This window comes from Euprymna scolopes, chromosome 36 (genome assembly GCF_053919585.1).
Source record: "Euprymna scolopes isolate OS-2025 chromosome 36, ASM5391958v1, whole genome shotgun sequence".
Lineage (NCBI taxonomy): Eukaryota > Metazoa > Mollusca > Cephalopoda > Sepiida > Sepiolidae > Euprymna > Euprymna scolopes.
The window spans coordinates 9,647,501-9,667,372 of NC_136517.1; the positions used below are offsets into that span (position 1 = coordinate 9,647,501).

Below are 19,872 nucleotides of genomic sequence, written 5' to 3' on the forward strand. Positions count from 1 at the left end.
CACATTCATCTGCATGATACTGAAAATATCCATCTCGCTTGTTCTTTGTTCAAGGTAAGTACTTTGTTTGTTGTACTCATCCGTTTTTTTTTGGGGGGGGAGGGGGTTGCATCAATTTTTTTTGTGTGGGGGGGGATTGCATCAATTTTTGGGGGGTAGGTGGGGATTGCATCAATTAAATAAAAAAAAAATTGTCATCATTTTGCCAATCCTTTAACAAGTCATCATGTGCTTAACAACCTCTGTCCCATCAATGAAATGTTGCATCCCTCTGTCCGTTTTACAAGAATTTTAATAGTAGGTGCTCCGATGAACTACAAGCCCTTGTACCCTCTCGTTGTAAATACCCCCCCCCACAAACCCGACAAGCAGCAAAATCCCATCCCTACACTGTAGGGATCCCCAGATACCAGAAAGTCTTCTACTCTAATAGTTTCTTCCCTAGGGCTGTTAGACTTTGCAATTCCCTTCCAGGTCCCTGCTCCCCTGACATACAGATGTCCAAGTGTAATGTAAACAGACTTTTTGCTGCTCAACTCCCTACATAGTATCCTTGCAATTTATGTCCCAGATATTAACCCCCCCCTCTTGTTTGGAGTGAAAATGCAATAATAATAATAATAAAAAAGCTCCTAGGACTTACCTTTATTCTAGACCTATAGTGGAAGACTTGCAACAAATTCATTGCTCTTGGTCTTACTGGATTTCAGGACGAGAATTCATCTAGTCTGGTGGAGTATCCATCTTCATGCTGTTACTTGAGGTAACATCACTTGAAGAAGGTGCACCATTCCTCGTAAAAGCCAGTATGGGTTAGCTATACCAAGAAGATCTTATTTGGGTTGTGAATACTATGTGATTTTGAATATTTGGTCAGAGTTTACTTGTAAGGAAAAGTATCCTCATGCCAGGTTCATCTGACAAACCTCTGTACAGAGAAGCCTTAGACATTCGAGAACAATGTCTAGTAAGCATGCAAGTTCTCTACATATATATATATATATATATATATATATATATATACTAGCAGTTCAGCCCAGCTGTGCTCGGGCCCTATGTACTGTTTATAACTTCCTGTGCATATGTATATATATTAAAAAGTTTGACTCATGTCCATGTAACCTACATCTAAAATTTCAAGTGTTTAAACCCAAACTTGGCGGAGGAGTATGGTAGAGTCTGCAACTTTGACCTCCTGGCAACCTAATTTTCGCCTAAAAACTGATTAAAAAGCTAAATACCCTTTATATAAAATGTCAAAAGTTTAGACCCAAAATTGGCTGAATAGTTTGATAAAGACTGCAAAGGTCAAATCTTTTGTATTTTGACCTCTTGGCAGATAAATTTTCGGTCAAAAACCAATCAAAAAGCTTGCCCAATGTCTGAATACACTTTATGTAAAATTTCAAATGTTTAGACCAAAAATTGGTTGAGAGGTCAAGTTTTTTTTAACTTTGATCCCAATTTTGACCGCTTAACATTTATTGTTTTGAGCTCAAATCAAGTTAAAAAGTTTGATCCATGTCCAAAAAACCTACATCTAAAATTTCAAGTGTTTAGACCCAAAATTGACGGAGGAGTTTGGTAGAGTTTTCAAAGGCCAAATGTTTGAACTTTGACCCTTGACAACCAAATTTCTGGCTGAAAACCGATTACAAATCTCAATACCCCTTATGTCAAATCTCGGGTCTATAGACTGAAAATTAACAGTAATTTGGTAGGGAAATGAAACAGACAGACACAGACAGTTTCACCTTTATAGATATGTCGATATACATGTATGTGTGTATGCATATAGGTAGCTTTTTTTCAGAATTATTTGCTTTTTATGAAAGAAAATTTAAAAATGTATAATTAGCAGAATAAACAGCAGAATTGTTATATATCTATATATCTAATTATTTTTTACTATGATAATTAAATACCTACAGACACTAGTGTTTCATCCTTTCGGGAATCTTCAGTGCAGGGTGTCATGATTACCACCAGTTGACAGATTCGAACTCGGCAACATGAGCCATCTCTGGCTCGATTAGCAAAGACCGTATCCATTCGGCTACCATTAACCGCATGAAATAACGTTGAAGTTAAACATTTTACTTTTAAATGTTTTTTACGTCAGTCACAGTGATCTAATCGTTATACAATGATCTATGCATAAGAGCTAAATCGACCGACTTAATTCAACTGAAAGTGCTCATAGATAAGAAACGAGTTTCTTAAAGGAACTGTCATAATTATTTTTTACTATAATAATTAAATACCTTTCACTATACTTTCCCCAAAATACAGCACTCCATCATGCCAAAATAAAAAAAAAAAGTTTCCATCTAGAGCTGAGTCAGATTTAAATTTTTTTATTAAAAAATAATTTTGCTACTCTCAAAAATGGGAAGATTCCCCCCTCCCCCCAAAAAAACGATTTCTTACAAACAGTTATGAGTGTCTATTTGATAAAATGAAATTATCATCTCATTAATAAAATAGTCAACAATTAACTAAATTATCTTAAGATTTCAGTCCTCACCAGCATCACCAGCACCACCACCATCACCACCACCACCTCATTCATTCATATATTTTTAAATAGTCATCATAAAGAGATGAAAACGAATTTTTATATAAACGATGGTAATGGTTTTGTATTTTTGCTTCCCCCTCCCCTGTAATCAGAAAACCAAACATAAGATTATATTCGCTAGGTTGACAGGAAGCCAATGAGAAATCCTTTGATCATATAAAAAGCAGTCCAGGTCTTTTATATGTATGTATATCTGTGAACACACATACTCCCTCCCTCATATATATATATATATATATATATATATATATATATGGCAACAAAAATTTCTTTAAAGATCATACCTCAACTAAAACTAAAGGCTGTTTTTGTTGCCTGATGAAATCTTTTTAGACTGAAACAGTAGATTTATTGCCACGACCAATGGTAATTTTGCTTACCTAAATTGAATAAAGTAGCGCTAGGTAGTAAGTTATAAAAATATATATGGCAATTAAGCTACATAGAATCTTCCGTGTTTCATCTTTATAAGGAATCATCAGGGTAAAATGCATATTCATGTTGCCTGATGTTTTTATGTATTCACGTGGTTTTTAGTTTAGTTAGCTAACTAAACAGATGCATATTGAAGTTTTCATTAGCTAATGGCAGGGCTTCACTGAAAGTTTGGCTGACATCTATTTTCTATTCTATTGTTCTGTTTGGTATAGGATAACGTACCTTTTTCTTTTGTGAATATTAGTCTGACAATTCCTTACAAGAGGATATGAAATGCAGAATAATTGTGTGTAGCTTGATTGCCATATATATTTTCATAACTTACTACCTATTTCCACTCATATATTGAGTACTGTTGAAGTAAATTTTGAAAATCGACGCATAAAATATTATATTTCCTCATAACATTTTATGAGAACATAAAATAGACGGTTTTTGTCTGTTAATTCTGTTTTTGATTTTTTTCCAACTACCGAATAACGGTCTTTACTTATGGCAGAAACTGGTTGAAGTAATCGCCATATTTGTTGTAAGTCTGAGTCTTTTCCAATCCCTCTGGATTCATTGTCAAGGATAGATTAATCTGTTTTTTTTTTTTACAAATTATATAATTGTTTTTCTGTTTTTTTTTTTTTAATTACGTGTATATTTCATTGGTTAATTATTTTAATAACTTTACACTTTACAAGCATTTCAGGATGTTACTACTATTGATAAAGTTAATTTTATTGATGCTGAGGTATTTTAACTTTTATTAGTAATGCATCTGACATTTTAAGTTTTCGTTTATTATTGGTTTGTTTAAGTATGGATTGGAAAGTACTCTGACTTAGGGAATAACTAAAAGTCGCAGGAAGCAACGTCTAGACTATAGGTAGGGTGAGGAACTGTCTTAATTCCCATCTTGGTCAAATAGTTTGTGACAAGGATGGAGTTGTGGACTGGTGCATACACGCAAATCTTCCACATCTTCAGTTCTTCACAAATAATTGTGTTCACAGTTCCCACACTGACATCAAACTGTGCACTTATTATCTCTATAGACACATGACAGTCCTTATCCATGAAATTCTTTATTTGGCCAATCAACTCTGGTGTTCTGACTTCCTTACACCTTCCACACATCTCATCATACCTCACAGACTCCCTGCTTTCCTTGAATCTCTTATGCTACTCAAAAACTGATGCTTGATCCATGCAAGATGGTCCAAAAGCAGTCTGAAGCATTCTATACGTTTCTGTGGCATTTTTGTCTAAGTTTATAACAGAATTTTATTGCATATCGTTCTTCTAAATTGTCCTTATGTCCAGATTGCATTTTGGAAATTCACCAGCTGTGACAATCAGGCTTTAGTAAGGTGTATTCCAATTCCTGCTGTAGTTGTGCATTCGAATCTGCAATCATAAAAATTGGTCAGTCATCTCATAAGATGTATAGCAATAACATAGTGAATTTTCAAGAGTCAACGACAATTTTAAATGCTTGTGCAAAAAAGTGTTCGTATGTGTTTCGAATTGAAATACTGCCGTAGATGATGACGTTTAATACGATATTTAATATAAAAAATATATTTAGAATTGTTTTAAATGTCATTGTTTATGATAACATTTACCGAGATAGTGTTTGTTCTTTTAGATATCATGACATTTAATGAGATATTTAATATTGATATGTTTAGAATTATTTTAAGACATATCAAATATGTAAAGGGGGGGGGTTCTTTTGATAAGTTTATAAAAGAGGCACAGATTAACACAGCATACGTTTTTGAAATTTTTAGATGAGGGTTGATAATTATTATTTCTGGTCGCTTTCTCAACATGCACCCAAACATCAGAACCAGTCTCGTTTTACCGCAATGTACTTCCTCCCATCACGTCATATCCTGCAATTAACTCATACCTCTAGTCAGTTAACTTCTAACAGAATTTTCCACTACTCTAACATTATGTGGAAAAAATACCGTCTTTAACATTATTTTACACACCTGTCTCTAATCTTGCAACAAGTCTTCGGTTTCCTTTTTGTTTTTTTTCTCTTTCTTTTTTATTATTTGGATTTTTCTTCTTTCCTGTCTTATAAATAGCAACATTTTAACATGACCTATTTTTCACGCATGAGAGGACACAAATAAAGCAGGTCAGTTGAGAGAACCTTACAAGGCATAAATCACTTAATCAATTATTTCTCGTGAAATTTTATTGATTATTTGTTACTTTTTTAAATCTTTTTATTTGATTTTTTTGGTGACATTTTTGTGTTTTGCAGTGTGAATGATTTGAAACCTCCACCAAAAATGAAATAGTTTATGTAGACTAATGACATATCACTGATTTAGTAAATACTTTCAAATGTAGCTTTTTTTTTTTTTTTTTTTTTTTCACTTCTAAAATGGCATATTGCCACTTGGATCATAAAGAACTACTATTTTGGGATAGTGTCTCTTCAGGGGACTGTAGGGATTCAAGCAGCAAGATGTCTGTTCTCATAACATTTAAACTTCTGCATGTCAGTACAGTCAGGGAAACAGGGAGGGAATTCCAAAGTTTAGCAGTTCAAAAGAAGAAACTATTAGAGCAGAAGGCATTCTGACATCTAGAGATTTCTACAGTGAAGAGGTGGGAGTTAGCTGCTTGTCAGGTTGGTCAGGAGTGTTTATGGACAAGGGGGCACAAGTGATATGAGTTCATCAGAGCACATTCCATTTAAATACTTGTAAAACAGAGGGATGCAACATTGTGGTGATGGGGCAGAGGTTAGAACTTGCCCGATAGTGCGAGACCTATTAGTTTTGAGACTTTTTGGGGGGCTCTGTCTAAAAGCGAGAGTAGTAGATGTACCAACAATACTCCATGTATAAGCAAATTGTGGATTTTTTCCCTATGAACCTCTACAGTGAAAGGGTGTGATTTTGCTGCTTGCTGGGTTAACCAGGATTAGTAGAATATCCTTATCATAAAATGCAGATTATCAACTTAATCTAAAACAAATGCATTGAATATAATCAATGTTTCAGAATTTTTGAGATGAGGATTGATAATTTTAATTATCTGCATTATTCAAACTACCGTTCTCATCTCGCAAAGATTTAACTTCCAACATTCTTCAGGCACATCTTTAAGATCTCAGAAATCTTCATGATAAAGCTGTTAAGTTTAGGCCAAGATCGCAGTGTAGTATCTGTACTGACACTACACTTTACCATTTCTGTCCTAGGTCAGTGGAGGAGAAATTCTTCATGACTGAAACAATTTTGATTTTTGTTCCTATTCAGAGTGCCCCTTTTTGAGGAGTTGGATTTTCCCCACATTAAAAACTGATCTTGTGTCTAACTTTGTCCTCGTGGTACAGTGGACAGAGGCATTGAGTCTCTACAGTTGCAGGTGAGCATTGTCTGAAGATAACGGTTTCAATCCTACTCAAAGTCGGCCAGAGGATTAGTTGGCCAAAACGTAGTGAGACGACAACTATGGAAGGCAGTAATTACTGGAGATACAGTTAAAAGATACAGCATTCCTATTCCATCGTGGTTAATCACCTGAAGAAGGCCAGAAGATTAGTTGGCCGAAATGTGGTAAAACAACAACTATAAAGATAAGGATAACAGTCCGCAATCAATATAAATATATATATATATATATATATATATATATATATATATATATATATATATATATATATATATAGACGAGATTACAAAAGAACATTCCTTCAGCGTTTATTGGACCATTTCAAATTTCAGAAACCAGGGTCGAATTTATTAAATTTCAAAAGTTAGGGTGAGGTATTTAGATTATGAATCGCAAAGCCCTGACATTAACACATTGAATTATTATTGAACTCTTTTAACGTTAACATCAACATTGTTATCATCTGTTATTGATGATGACGACGATGATGATGATGATGCATCTATTGTGAAAATCTATACTTCAAAATATAAAAAAATTAAAATAAAAAAGCAATACAAAGGATTAAGTTGCCAGTGAGGTTGTGCGAACCCCCAATGGTGCTATCCTGACTTTGTGCAACTGAACGCCATTGGCGCAGAAAATACAAGACGATTAGCAGCTGTATGATTTTAAGCATCTTACCTCCCCCTCCACCACTTGCTAATTGGAGCCTGCTGATGCATAGCTGTGCCACGGCTTTTGAATTCATTAACGTATAGACAAATCAATTGGATATCGAACTGCTTATTGATTAGTGGCATACAAATATTTTGACCTTTGTACACATTTGTTAAGTTGGTCACAGAACCGTTGTCTTCGATTTATCACACACACACACACACACACACACACACACAAACAAACAAACACAAATAATAAATCGGTTCATAATATATTTATACACACACACACACACACTTTCCTTCGTGAACTACCATAAATCAAAACATACATTCACTCTAACAAAGCAGGTACTACACATGTCTACTATAATCTATTATATAAAGAAGAGATGTCCCTGTGTGTATGTTTTTCTCATACGCATCGTACATGCACCAACTTCGCATCGTTAGAAAGAAGGATCTCTCGAACAAATAATATCTGAAAATTGGGGGGGAAAATGGTCAATTATTTCGTGTAGAAATTGTTTTATTCCAACGGGGTTCACCTAAAATCGTTTATTTCTAAACGATTTCAACAACATGCGTCAACTATTGTTCTCTGAATCAGTAGAAATACAAGAATTTTACTGACGTCATTTCGTGATCAGCGATCAGGCCCAGTGGATTAGAAGGTTATTTCATCACCATTAGTTTTGAAGTTTGCACACGTGTACCGCCTGTACCGGCGGTAGTTTTTTTTTTTTTTTTTTTTTTTTTTTTTGCATTTAAACAGGATTGTTTTGTAATTTGTTTACCGGCGGATAATTATATTAAAACAAAAAAAACAATTTCCGTATTTCGATTTTTTTTTATCAGCGATTTAAATCAACTGAGGGTTAAATTTTTATTTAAAAGAAACGAAAATTCCAATCCAATTACGATTTTTTAATTAAAAAAAAAAACAAAAAACATTCTTTCATTTTCATATTTTTAATAGTTTAAAACTTCTTTAATTCATGCGACAACTTTAGACACTAAAACTTAACGCAAAAACATTAATAACAAAAACATTAATAACAAAAATATTAATAACAAAAACAGTAATAACAAAAATATTAATAACAAAAACATTAATAACAAAAACATTAATAACAAAAATATTAATAACAAAAAGAAGTTGACGAATTGCAGAGTGAAATGCTTAAAAAAATTTTTTTAATGAAACTAAGTTTATAACATTAACCGCGCATGCGCTAATCGTCGATACCTTCTTTCGTTTGACATCATTATTTGCGATTTCACAGCATCTGCGTAATCGTGCCCACATCGGTAAAAGGGTTCGGTTACTAGCACGGCACGGGTCATTTTTTTTTTCGTTTTTTTTTTTTTTTTTTTTTTTTTTTTTTTTTCTGCTTACAAAATTTTGCTTTCGGTTTCGCTTCAGGCTGATGGCACCCGATTTAGTTGCAGCCCCCCCCCCCCGTTCTCATAATTTTATTTTTTTCTTTATTATTTTTTTATGATCGGGCAATGCTGAGAATCATGAGCAGTGAGCAGAGCACCCTCTTGACCCCGTTATCACATTTTTTGTCCCCCACCCCCGCCGTCACAATTTATCATATTTAAGCGGATTTTACTACCAGACAACGTTGCCCTCCCCCATCACCGTTGTTACAATTATTATTTTACGACCGCGCAATGCTGTACCCCCCCCCCCCCTCCCCGCGCTAGTAAACCCCATGTTTCGCTTTATTGCGGGTCAATATTTTTTTTAATTTTGAAATTGCTATGAAAAGCAGAGAAGTGAAATTTGGTACACTGGAAGAGCATAACAAGGTGCCTTATTTTCCTGATTTTTGTGGAATTTGAACAAATATTCCTATAGTACAATTTCCTATTTCTATTATTTAAAAAGTTGAAGAGCTACGAAGACTTAAGTGGTATCATTAAAACAAGCGACCTTTAGTATTCCAAAATTTATTTTTCTACATCGTCACCATAATTCAAGATGCATTTCTGCCAGCGATGAACATTCATGTTTTTTGTTTTTATTTTTTTATAAAATAAATACTTCATAGTACTTTATTAACTAGCTGGGCACCTGGCCTTGCCCGGTTGTACAACGTATTACGAGGAATAGTTTGCCTGGTAGACTAATTTGCAAAAAAAAATTGAAAAATAATAATAATAATAATAATAATAATAATAATAATAATAATAATAATAATAATATCGTTCATCAAATTCCGTCTGTGTTTGTTTATAATATAATATCAGCTGATATTTGGGCTTGACGATGAATGTCCTGGAAAAATCACTTCTGACTAATGTTTAGTTTTAAAATATGCTAACGAAGAAATGATTTGCAGCGATTTTAAATGGTACTTCTTCTTTTATTGTAAATTGAACTCATTAATAAGAAAAAATTTCAATAAAATGGTGAGATACACCCGGGCTTGAACAGGGAATCATTCGATCTGAAGTCAGATGCTCTACCACTGAGCTATATTTCCAGATGTCAATAATTCTGTGTGTGTTTTTTAAGAAGAAATGATTTGCTGAAATTTTATTATCTCCCTTGGTCGGTGTAAGGTAAGATATTCTCTTGTAAATATTCTTTTTTTTTTTTTTTTCATCTATAAGAGAGAAAAGCTATTTTTAAGATTGGATTTTTTTCGATTTTCAATACTTATCAGATGAATTTCTATACAAAAGCATATCTAAGAACACTGCCAGACATATGAATTTACCTTTGTGTGAAATTTGAAAAAGATAGGCTCAGCTGTTTCGGAACCTATAAGGAAGGAACTCACACACAAAGTGACGTTTATATAATAGTAGATAGAGATAAATACTGAACATGTTATTAATAATTTTCGGAATTTTGTTGCCTTTTTTTTTTTAAATAGTGGTTATTCATTATTTTTTTTTTTTTTTTTTTTAAATTACATTTTCACCCCAAACAAGGCACGTTGCCACTTTGATGTAGGGAGCTACTATCAGAGACCTAAGTTGCAGAGGTACTTTGTAGGGAGTTTAGCAGCAAGATGTCTGTTCACATTACACTTGAACTTCAGTACAGTTGGGGAAGCAGGAAACCGGAAGAGAATTCCAAAGTCCTGCAGTTCTGGGAAAGAAACTATTAGAATAAAAGGCTTTCTTACATCTAGGGATCTCAACTGTGTAGGGTGGGACTTCGCTGCTTGTCGCGTTTTTCGGGGGTATTTTCATCGAGGGGGGGGGTACAAGGGCTTGTAGTTCGTCAGAGCATCCACCATTAAAATACTTGTAAAACAGGCAGAGGGATGCAACATTTCGTCAGTAGGACAGGGGCTGAAGTTTATATGACAGTTCGGGACCTATTAGGTTGGCGACTCTCTTTTGGACGCTGTCCAGGAGCGAGATACTAGTAGCAGATGCACCAGCCCAAATGTGACAGCAGTAATCCATACATGGGCGAATGGTGGCTTTGTAGAGGTACAGGATACTTTCAGGCGTAAGTAACTTTCTAGCACGATAGAGAGAGCCCACTTTCTTTGCAGCAGCCTTGGCAATGCTCTCGATGTATCTATTCCAATCTATTTTTTTAATACAAGTCACCTCACTTTCTTTAACCGTCCCTACAAAAATAAAAGCAAACGAAAAAAGCAATCACCTGACAAAAGGTAGACAAAATATTGGTTCAGCAGTGAACACGCGATAATTCTACTTTTCAATATTTATCTGCCCTAGCAACAAAACCAGTATCACTAGCAATAGCCATTGCGCACACAACTTTTAAGACGGTCACTGATGTCGTTAAGTATAAATATTTAAGCTATTACTTTGAAAACAAAGCAAGCCAGGGTGCTCAAAATGTCGATCGCGATCAAACGATTAATCATGTACAATTGCGTGACACTCAATTTCTCAAAAAAAAAAAAAAAAGAAGAAAGAAATACATGAATCTTTCGCATTTGTCAATTATAGAATCTCGTTTATGTACCTACCCGGCGTTACCTGGGAATAAAAGAGAAAGTGACTAACTTCTTTATGAAGAAATGTTGTTGCTTTTTACTCTCGTAATCAAAATAAGTTGAGTACTCGATACCAATCGGTTAAGGAGAAATAATAATAATGTGTGTGTGTGTGTGTGTGTGTGTCTATTATATATATAAAAGTGAACGTGTCTGTGTACATTTTCCTACACAATAACTCTGTCAATTTTCAGTCTACAGAACTCGAAATTTGATATACAGGGTACTGAGATTTGGGAAAATCTATGTGACCGGTTTTCGGCCAGAAATTTGGCTGTTAAGGGGTCAAAGTTCAACGATTTAACCTTTGAGAACTCTACCAAACTCCTCTGCCACAATTTTGAGTCTAAACACTTGAAATTTTAGATATAGGTTCCTTGGACATGGATCTAACTTAATAACTTGATTTGAGCCTAAAACAATAAATGTTAAGGGGTCATAATAGGGTTAAAAAAAATTCACCGCTTTTCTTTTTTTTTTTTTTTGCTCAACATACACCTCCAAACACCCGGGCAACGCCGGGCTGAAATGCTTGTATGTATGTATATATATATATATATATATATATATTGCATTCTTGTGTATTAATATTCATATAAAAAAACACTTTTTTCGATTTAGTAGTATCTATTTGCTTCCCCACGGAAGCAAAATGTGACACGAGGTCGTTTTTGATGTGGGGGGGGGGGGACCAGCTCCCCCAAAAAAAGGCAAAAGGGGCACTCTTGTAGGGACCAAAAATAATAATTGTTGCAGTATAGAGGGTTTCCCCTCCATTGACCGTGAAAAATTACCTTAAGAGTAGCATTGGAACAGGTACTACACTTTGAACTTGGCCCGAAGGCCAAGAACAACAGGGGATTTATTTGCTCCCCCACCGAGCAAATTAGACACAAGGCCGATTTTTAATGTGAGGAGTGAAGGGGAAATGGGGACCAACTCCCCAGGAGAGCGGAGCTGGATCGTGACAATTGGTATGAAGGGTTGCCCCTACATTGACCAAGGTCTTATATGTGGCGCTGCCCCCACATATGGTCTTTGCTTGCAGTATCTGCCAGAACAGACACTACACTTTGATCCCGGCCCCAAGGCCAAGAACAACAGAAAAAAGGCAAGCCTCTTTTCTATTTATTTAATTATTTATTCAAAAAGAATATTCCAAACTTTACAAAATTTTTCAGGAAAAATAATATAAAATGTGGAAATGAAACTTTCCAAATGTGGCATGAGGCCAAAAGGGTGGGGGGGGAGAGAATGGGGGTCGGGGGTCGTCCACTTGGTCTAATTCCCTATAACTAGTTGCAGTCACCACAATACCACAGACACTCTAGGGGTTGGATCTACTTAAAACCCCAATGATATGAACAATATATACAATGACTTTTTTTTTTTTTTTTTTTTTTTTTTTTTACAATGATTTATTTTACAATGAAACAATGAGGGTGATGCGTATGATATATGAGGGGTGAAATTGTGATGCGGGTGATGGGCGGGGGTAATGAGAGCCTTAAAACACCCCAAAATAAAGAAAAATAACAGTAATGAAAAATAAATGAACCAAATAAAACGTTAAGCGATGAATGTGTTAATCAGGACACACCCTTACCTATTTAATTATGAAATGCTTCCTGTTTTCCGGTATCAGCCGAAAACAAGGGAGCACTTCCTAAGAGGGAATGGGCACAACTACGGACAAAATAAAGGGGGGAGGGAGGGGATATTCGGTGACCTCCAAGAAAAATACCATTGGGACAGGTTTGGACTAAAATAAATAAATCAGGACTGGGCTTCTTTGGAGGTATTCTAACACCTAAAATAAAGACTGAGGACATGGAGCTCATTTATACCAACTAGCTAAGGGACTGATCCACTACGGGATTGTCTTAGTTTTGTCTGGGGATTGCTTATCCGGTCGGCGTGTGCCATGCCTAAGCAGGGAACACGTACTCAAGCCTGTTTCGTACGAACGCACATAAACTAGCGGTGTGAATCCACCTCCTACTAAACTGTGAGCGAGATAACCTCCTTCTATCGCATCTGATTTTGATTTTAAGTTGGTGTTTAAAATACAAAATCAGATCCCGATGAGAAGGCGGCTCCCCCCACGCACAATCTCTATGCATGAAACCCACACTACCAGTCTAGCTACGGCCAAGGTCGCTAGGAACACCATTCGTTCCTCCCTAGGCCACAAGGGATCTGCGTTATAGACTACGGATGCTAAATCCAGGATCGTCACCTGATCAGGGACGATGCGAGCCGTGACCTCACTGACATACTCCCAGAATTCACGGAGCTTGGAACAAGTATAAAAAGCATGTTCTACAGTTTCTAAGCTATCTTCCTCGCACCGTGGACAAAAAGGACTAAACGTACTACCAATTCTGAACAGTATGTCATTGAGGGGTAAAGCGTTTCTAACCAATCGCCAGGTCAGGGAAAATTCGGAATTATTAAGATATCCCCGGCCTGGCGCCCAATTCCATAGAGAGTGAACCTCCCCCTCCGACAGCTGCAGCCGCTCCCCAAGTGGGTCCGAAGCGGTCCCCACCACTAATCCCCGATATAATGCCCTTCTAGGCTGTGCAAGGTCTAAGGACCCTGGCATCGCTCTAAGCACATTTCGGCATTCGTTGAGGAATCTTGACTGCCCTCTCGGCCTTCTTTGGCATTCAATTAAGTGATTGGGGATAAGGTTGGGAAAAGCCTCACCAACCGCGGGACCCCAATCACACTCCTCGATCAGAGTTCTACCCAGGAATGCCAACCTTTCGGCGTTTTTATGACTTGCCAGGTCAGGCATCCCCAGGCCCCCATCTTCAAGACGTAGAGTACAGACCTGTCTACGGACAAGCGGCCGTCGCTCATTCCACAACAGTGAGAAGAGCGCACGCGTTAAGGCCGCCATTCGGACCGCAGGCAGAGGAAGTACAGCCAATCGGTAAAGGATCAGCGGAAACACGTAAGTGGCGCATGCTTCCGCCCTGCCTTTAAGGGACAATCCCCTTCGAAGCCAAACCCTCACAGACGCTTCGACCTTGCTCTGTACTTCCGACCAGTTCTTATCTAGACACAGACCGGGTCCAAACCAAACACCCAGAATTCGGACCGGGCCATCCGTCCAGACAAATGCGCCAGGCAAAGCATTCGAGCCCCGCCAAGCGGCCAACCTCAGGCCAACGGATTTGCTGAGATTGACTACAGCCCCTGTAACTTTTTCATAACGCTTGAGAGCCTTAATCACCGTAATAATATCTACCACGCTCGAAACAAATACGGTGACATCATCGGCAAACGCGGAAACCCTGGCTCGCGCACCACCAGGAAGAGCAATTCCGCGCAGGGCCGGTCCGGCCACCCTAGTCCTCACGTTCCTAAGGAATGGTTCCAGCGCGAGGACATACAGCAAGAGCGACAACGGGCACCCCTGTCGCACCGACCGAGAAACCGCGAACGGCGCCGACCGCACCCCGTTGACCTGCACAACTGCCGTCGGACGAGCATACAAAATGGAAATCCATCTGCAGAAGCCGGACCCAAAGCCGGCGGTCTCTAAAACAGCCATCAGGAAACGATGATCCACCCTATCGAACGCCTTGGACTGATCTAAATTGATCAGCGCGGCTTCAGTGTCGTCTTCTAGGTTTTCTAGGACTGTACGAATCAAATGCAAATTGTTTTGAATTGATCTCCCCTTCACAGCATAAGTCTGATCCGGTTCGATCAAGTCAGTGATAACAACCTGCAAACGATTCGCCAGCACTCGGGCCAGGATTTTAATATCCGTGTTCAACAACGTGATGGGCCTAAAATCATCCAACCCCCCAACATGTGTGTCCTTCTTCTTCAGAAGTGTGACCACGCCTTTGGTAACCTGACTCGGGATAGATCCCGTGTCAAACCAGTGGTTAAACACACCCGTCAGAATCGGGACAAACATGTGCGACATCCTCAAGTATAGCTCGTAGGGCAGTCCATCGAGTCCTGGTGATCTATTATAGGCGACCTGCTTCATAGCAGCTATGACCTCACACTCTGCAACCCGACCATCGCAACTAGCCGCTCGGGCCGCCTCCAGGCGGGGCGAGCCAGCCAAATAGTTACCAAACTCCTGGACGCGGAGCCTGGACAGCTGTGCAAAACGATCTTCAAAGTGCACCCGAAACCGCTCGCAAATCCCCCGAGCCGACACTAAGGAGTGCCCTTCCGGGCTCTGAATCTTACGAATGTAATTATCCGATTTGCGCCCGAGCGAACGGACACGTTCCGATCTATCCACATTCACAGCTTCGTTGGGCATCTTTTTAATTCTAGCCCTAACTACCTGGCCCTGATATCGTTCGCTAGCCAAACGACTCAGGTCCGCCTTAGCTAGGCCTATTTCTAGGGAATCCCCCCCTGCCACCGCCCGGGATAGTCTATCCTCTAGACGCTTCTCTGCCTTGGCCCTATCTAGTGCGAGGCGTTGGCCATATTTGACAGAGAAGTCTCTAATGCTAGATTTGGCGTTTACCCACCACTTATTCCCGGTAACCGCCCCCACTAATCCCTTCTGAATGTGTTTAGTTAGCCTTTCCCGGAAGTCATCTATCTCCAGTAAGGAGGTATTTAACTTCCAGTACCCAGCTAACTTGGGGTTCCTATCTAAGTCTAACCTGGCCACAAGTAGTTTGTGGTCAGAGTGGCCTAACCAGTGGAACGTGGGACAAGATATGTACTCTATATTGCCTCTTCTAACTAACAACCGATCCAAGTAAGTACTTGAAACGGAAGGCCTGCTAGAGAGCCACGTCCACATCTCCCGCCCTGGATGATCCACCCGATACCTGTCTACCAGATCGCATCTAGCCATCAGGTCCAACAGACTGGTTTCACACCCATCCGTCCCTCTAGTCCCGCCCACCTTATCTACCCTGGGATCAAGGATGGCATTCCAATCACCCACTAGGACTAACCGTTCCGAACCCCCGAGAAACACCTCCAACCGCCGGAAAAAGGAAACCCGCTCCCGTACGCAATTGGGCGCATAAACCACGACGACTCGAAACGCTCTATTTGCCACGGCAACATCGGCCACGATCAGTCTACCATCAGTATCCGCGTGAACAACGCTAACCGTTGCAGAAAGGGTGCGCCTAACTAACAAAGAAACCCCCCTACTTTGACTATCACCGTATGCTGAAAAGACATCATAATGCCCCTCCAGCACCCGATGATCGTCAACGGAATTGTAGTGAGTCTCCTGTAACGTAGCCACATCTATGTTCATAAACATGAGGTCCCTCAGTACCCTAGCGGCTTTGCTTCGGCACCTCATGCCCCTTGCGTTCAAACTACACAGGCTCAAGGACGTGGCCATTGTGCCTAGATATCCGCAACCACCGGCCTAAAGTCTTTTGTACCAAGGGTGCCGCAGGATTGGGCGAGGTTGCCCGAAAGCAACTCGGACGTTACTCGTCCGTCTCGCGCAATACCCCCGACATCCAATGGAAAAGTTAATTTGAGGGCCCTATAAAAACAAGGGTGGACGTAGATAGGGACCCTCCCTTCGCACCTAGATGCCAGCTGTTTGAGGGAGTCATGCTCCTCTTCCACCAACTTTATATTTGTTATCGCCCCCTTGGCTTCTTCTATCATATTCCACATGGCCTTTGTGCGTCCAGTTCTTGTTTGACGCACAAAGGTCATGACTAAGGGGGCATCAGGGAAGTTTTTTGGATTTGTCACCTTCTTCCCTTCCACTTTGTTCAACTCCTTTAATGGTTTAAGTAGACCCCTATGCCGCTGAGTGATATAAGTATCGGCATGAAGGGGGTCTACATCACAAATCCGGTCTCCAGGAAAGAAGGGGAGCTTTTTCGTTTTCTCTCTCCTAACTGGAGACGCTGAGGCAGCTCTTCTGCTGTTATCTGGAGTCACCGGTTTCTCCCGGGACAATGATCGAGCGCCGGGTTGGGGGGTATCAAATAGGGGTGGGAATTTTGGTTCAGCCGAAGGGGTTTGGGTTGGGGTTTTGGGTGGCTGAACCGTAGAGACAGTATTCTCTACGTTCATTGGGGACGGGGAACGGGGCCCAGCCTCCTTGTTCTTTTTGGCCTTCTTGTTCTCTTTTTTGGTGTCTTTCTTAGGGCCTTGGCACTCTGCCACCGACGCCTGTCCTTTGCACTCAGCATGTTGCTTTTCCTGCTCCCCTTCAGAGTCTGATGAGGAGACCGGACGGTTTCGTTTTTGGCCGCTGGAAACTTCCTTTGTTGACATGTCGGTGGAAGGATTCGTGGACGACCCTGCGGGAACTGGCCGACCTTGTACATCAGGGGGCTGCTCTCTTGTGGAGGGGGTCTTTGTGGTTCTCCCATTTTTCTTTACCACTTTGGTCCAGCCATCCGATGTTGTTGGTGTTGCAGTTGATGTCATGCCCCCTCCGGCTGGTTTCTCAGGGGCTACTGGTGCCACACCCTTCTGTTTCTCTGCTGTTGTTGTCAGAGGGATCCTTTTTGGGCAATCCCTTGCCATATGGCCTATCTGTTGGCAATGCCAACAGTGTGGTCTTCGCCCCTCGATGATGACGCTCATCGTCCAAACATCGCTTTTGAGCAGGGCCGGGATTTTCTGAAAGCCCTCCCGGTCACAACACATTCTAACTAAGTAGTCCCCTACCATAAGGCTACGGGGACCACGGGCCGGGAGGACAGCTTCGACGTCCCCATACTGGCTCATTATTGCGCCAATTTGCACAGAGTCCAGGAACCAGGGGACGCCTAAAATGTGAACAGTTGTTTGGCTCCTGCTCAGATATACCGGCTTGAACCGTATACTCTTCCATTTCCAATCGCATTTGGACAACTTTACCGCGTCATCGTCGGTTGGCAGCAGCAGGTCCCACATTGCATAACTGCGACGACAAATGTACGTCGCAGGTATTGTGAGTTCTCCCAGCATCTCCGCCATAATATCTTTTGACACTCCCGTTAAGCTTTTCTTTTTCCAGTCTGTGGTGACCAGAGATATTATCCTTGTGGATAATCTTTCCACCACTCCTGGAAGAGGTTTAATGATGTTACCGTCAGTGTACTCCTTATATTTGGAGTTGATCCAGCCCGGTGGTTCTCAATGTGGAGAAATCAGCAGAGGTGGAAGGTCTTAATCCCGTCCCTAGGATTTCCGTCCTCCTATGGGCGGGAGGGCTGACAGTTAAAGCCCTCTTCCTCTGCCGATCCCACCGAGCTGGATCACCTCTCCCAGCTGGCCTAAACCTATCACTGCCGGGGACAGCAGTGTCAGTAATGGTCCAGGAGCCGCCGCCTAGTGCGACGGGCTCCTCTACAGTGATGGTGCGGGGGACAGCACCGACCGCACCTCTCCGTCTATCTACCGGGCCTGAACCAGCGGCGTGTCAGGGACACGCCCACCAGAACCCGGGCTAGGCAAAGAAGCGGAGCCCGGACCACGTGGTGGAACCTTTTCTGGGCCTGATCCGGCCCCCAGATTGGGCCGAAGCCCCCTCTGGGAACTGGACCCCGGGCTAGGCATTTCTGCACTGGAGCCCGGACCAGCTACCCTCCCCCTCTGCGTCTTCTCCCTGGCTCAGACCCGCCGATTTGGCCTGGCTGAGGATTATGTTGGATGTGACTCCGAACCACCTCAGACGCAGACCGGCCAGCTATTTAAGTCGAGCCCGGGGAGAGAGACAAACCTGAAAAAGATAGAAAAAGTGAAAACAGGAGGCGAGCAAAAGAATAAAACAAAGCTTTAACCAGCCCAAGTAGCTGGTCTTTGGATGTCGGGGACAGCCAAAGCAATAAATAGAAAAGACAGGAGACCGGGCTTTTCTATTTATTTAAAAAGAAAATACAACTTTGTTATATATGGGTCGTGAAATTGCATTCATTGGCAAAGGATCTAGCTTATTTTCATATTCTTTTAAACATTCATTTTAATTAATTCCCTATTAGTTTTTTTCGGTTTTCTTATGGGATGATCATCTTTAGTTAACTATTATGTGTAATTAAATTCATGCAGATATTCTACATGATTTATACTTGCATAAACCTCTTTCTATATATATTTATGTATGCATGTATATATTTGTTTAAAAAACATTTGCCTATCAAACTCCTCTGTCAGTTTTGGTTTACAGACATGAAACTTGATATACAGGGTATTCGAACCCATGTGAAATTTGGGTTTTAGCCAGGGAAAATTGGTGCACAAATGTGAAAATTAAAAAAAATAGAATTTGCCAGGTGATGGTCGAACAACGGCATTATGAATATTCATGCGTAATGTAAAAGCTATTGGTTCATGTTTTAATTTTTAGCTTTGCAGCAAACATGTCTTTATAGCTAAGGCATTAACGTTAAAGTTAGAAGTAAATCGTAAGCTAAACATTTTGGTTTCGATTCTCAGTGGTGGCGCATGAGTCAGTTTTTTTTTTTGTTTTTGTTTTACCTTTTAAATCATTAATATATATTGGGTTCAATATAATAATAAATATGAAATCTGTATTAATCAAAACATCATATTTAAGCGTATTTTACAACTGAGCAATGCTGTGTGATCTGCTAGTATATATATATATATATATATATATATATATATATATATATATATATATATATATATATAGAGAGAGAGAGAGAGAGATGAAAAAGGAACAAGCCAAATTATATGTTCATGAACGTTCGTCTTTATTTCAAAACTTTCTCTGGATGATTAATTCGAAGAAAATAAAATACCAGTACAATATTTGAAAGTATACTTGTTGTGTTTGTAATGTGTGCGT

At 39.9% G+C, this 19,872-nt stretch overlaps 1 protein-coding gene across 2 annotated transcripts in view; it reads left to right on the forward strand.

Moving 5' to 3' along the window:
• Positions 1–19,872, forward strand: part of LOC145260324 (myosin-VIIa-like) — a 965,294-nt gene that overhangs the window by 839,566 nt on the left and 105,856 nt on the right. For both annotated transcript variants that reach the window (XM_080118214.1, XM_080118215.1), the window contains one exon: positions 1–54. This exon is cut by the window's left edge and continues 60 nt beyond it. In XM_080118214.1, the coding sequence (XP_079974340.1) occupies positions 1–54 (54 nt within the window). The remainder of the gene's footprint in view (positions 55–19,872) is intronic.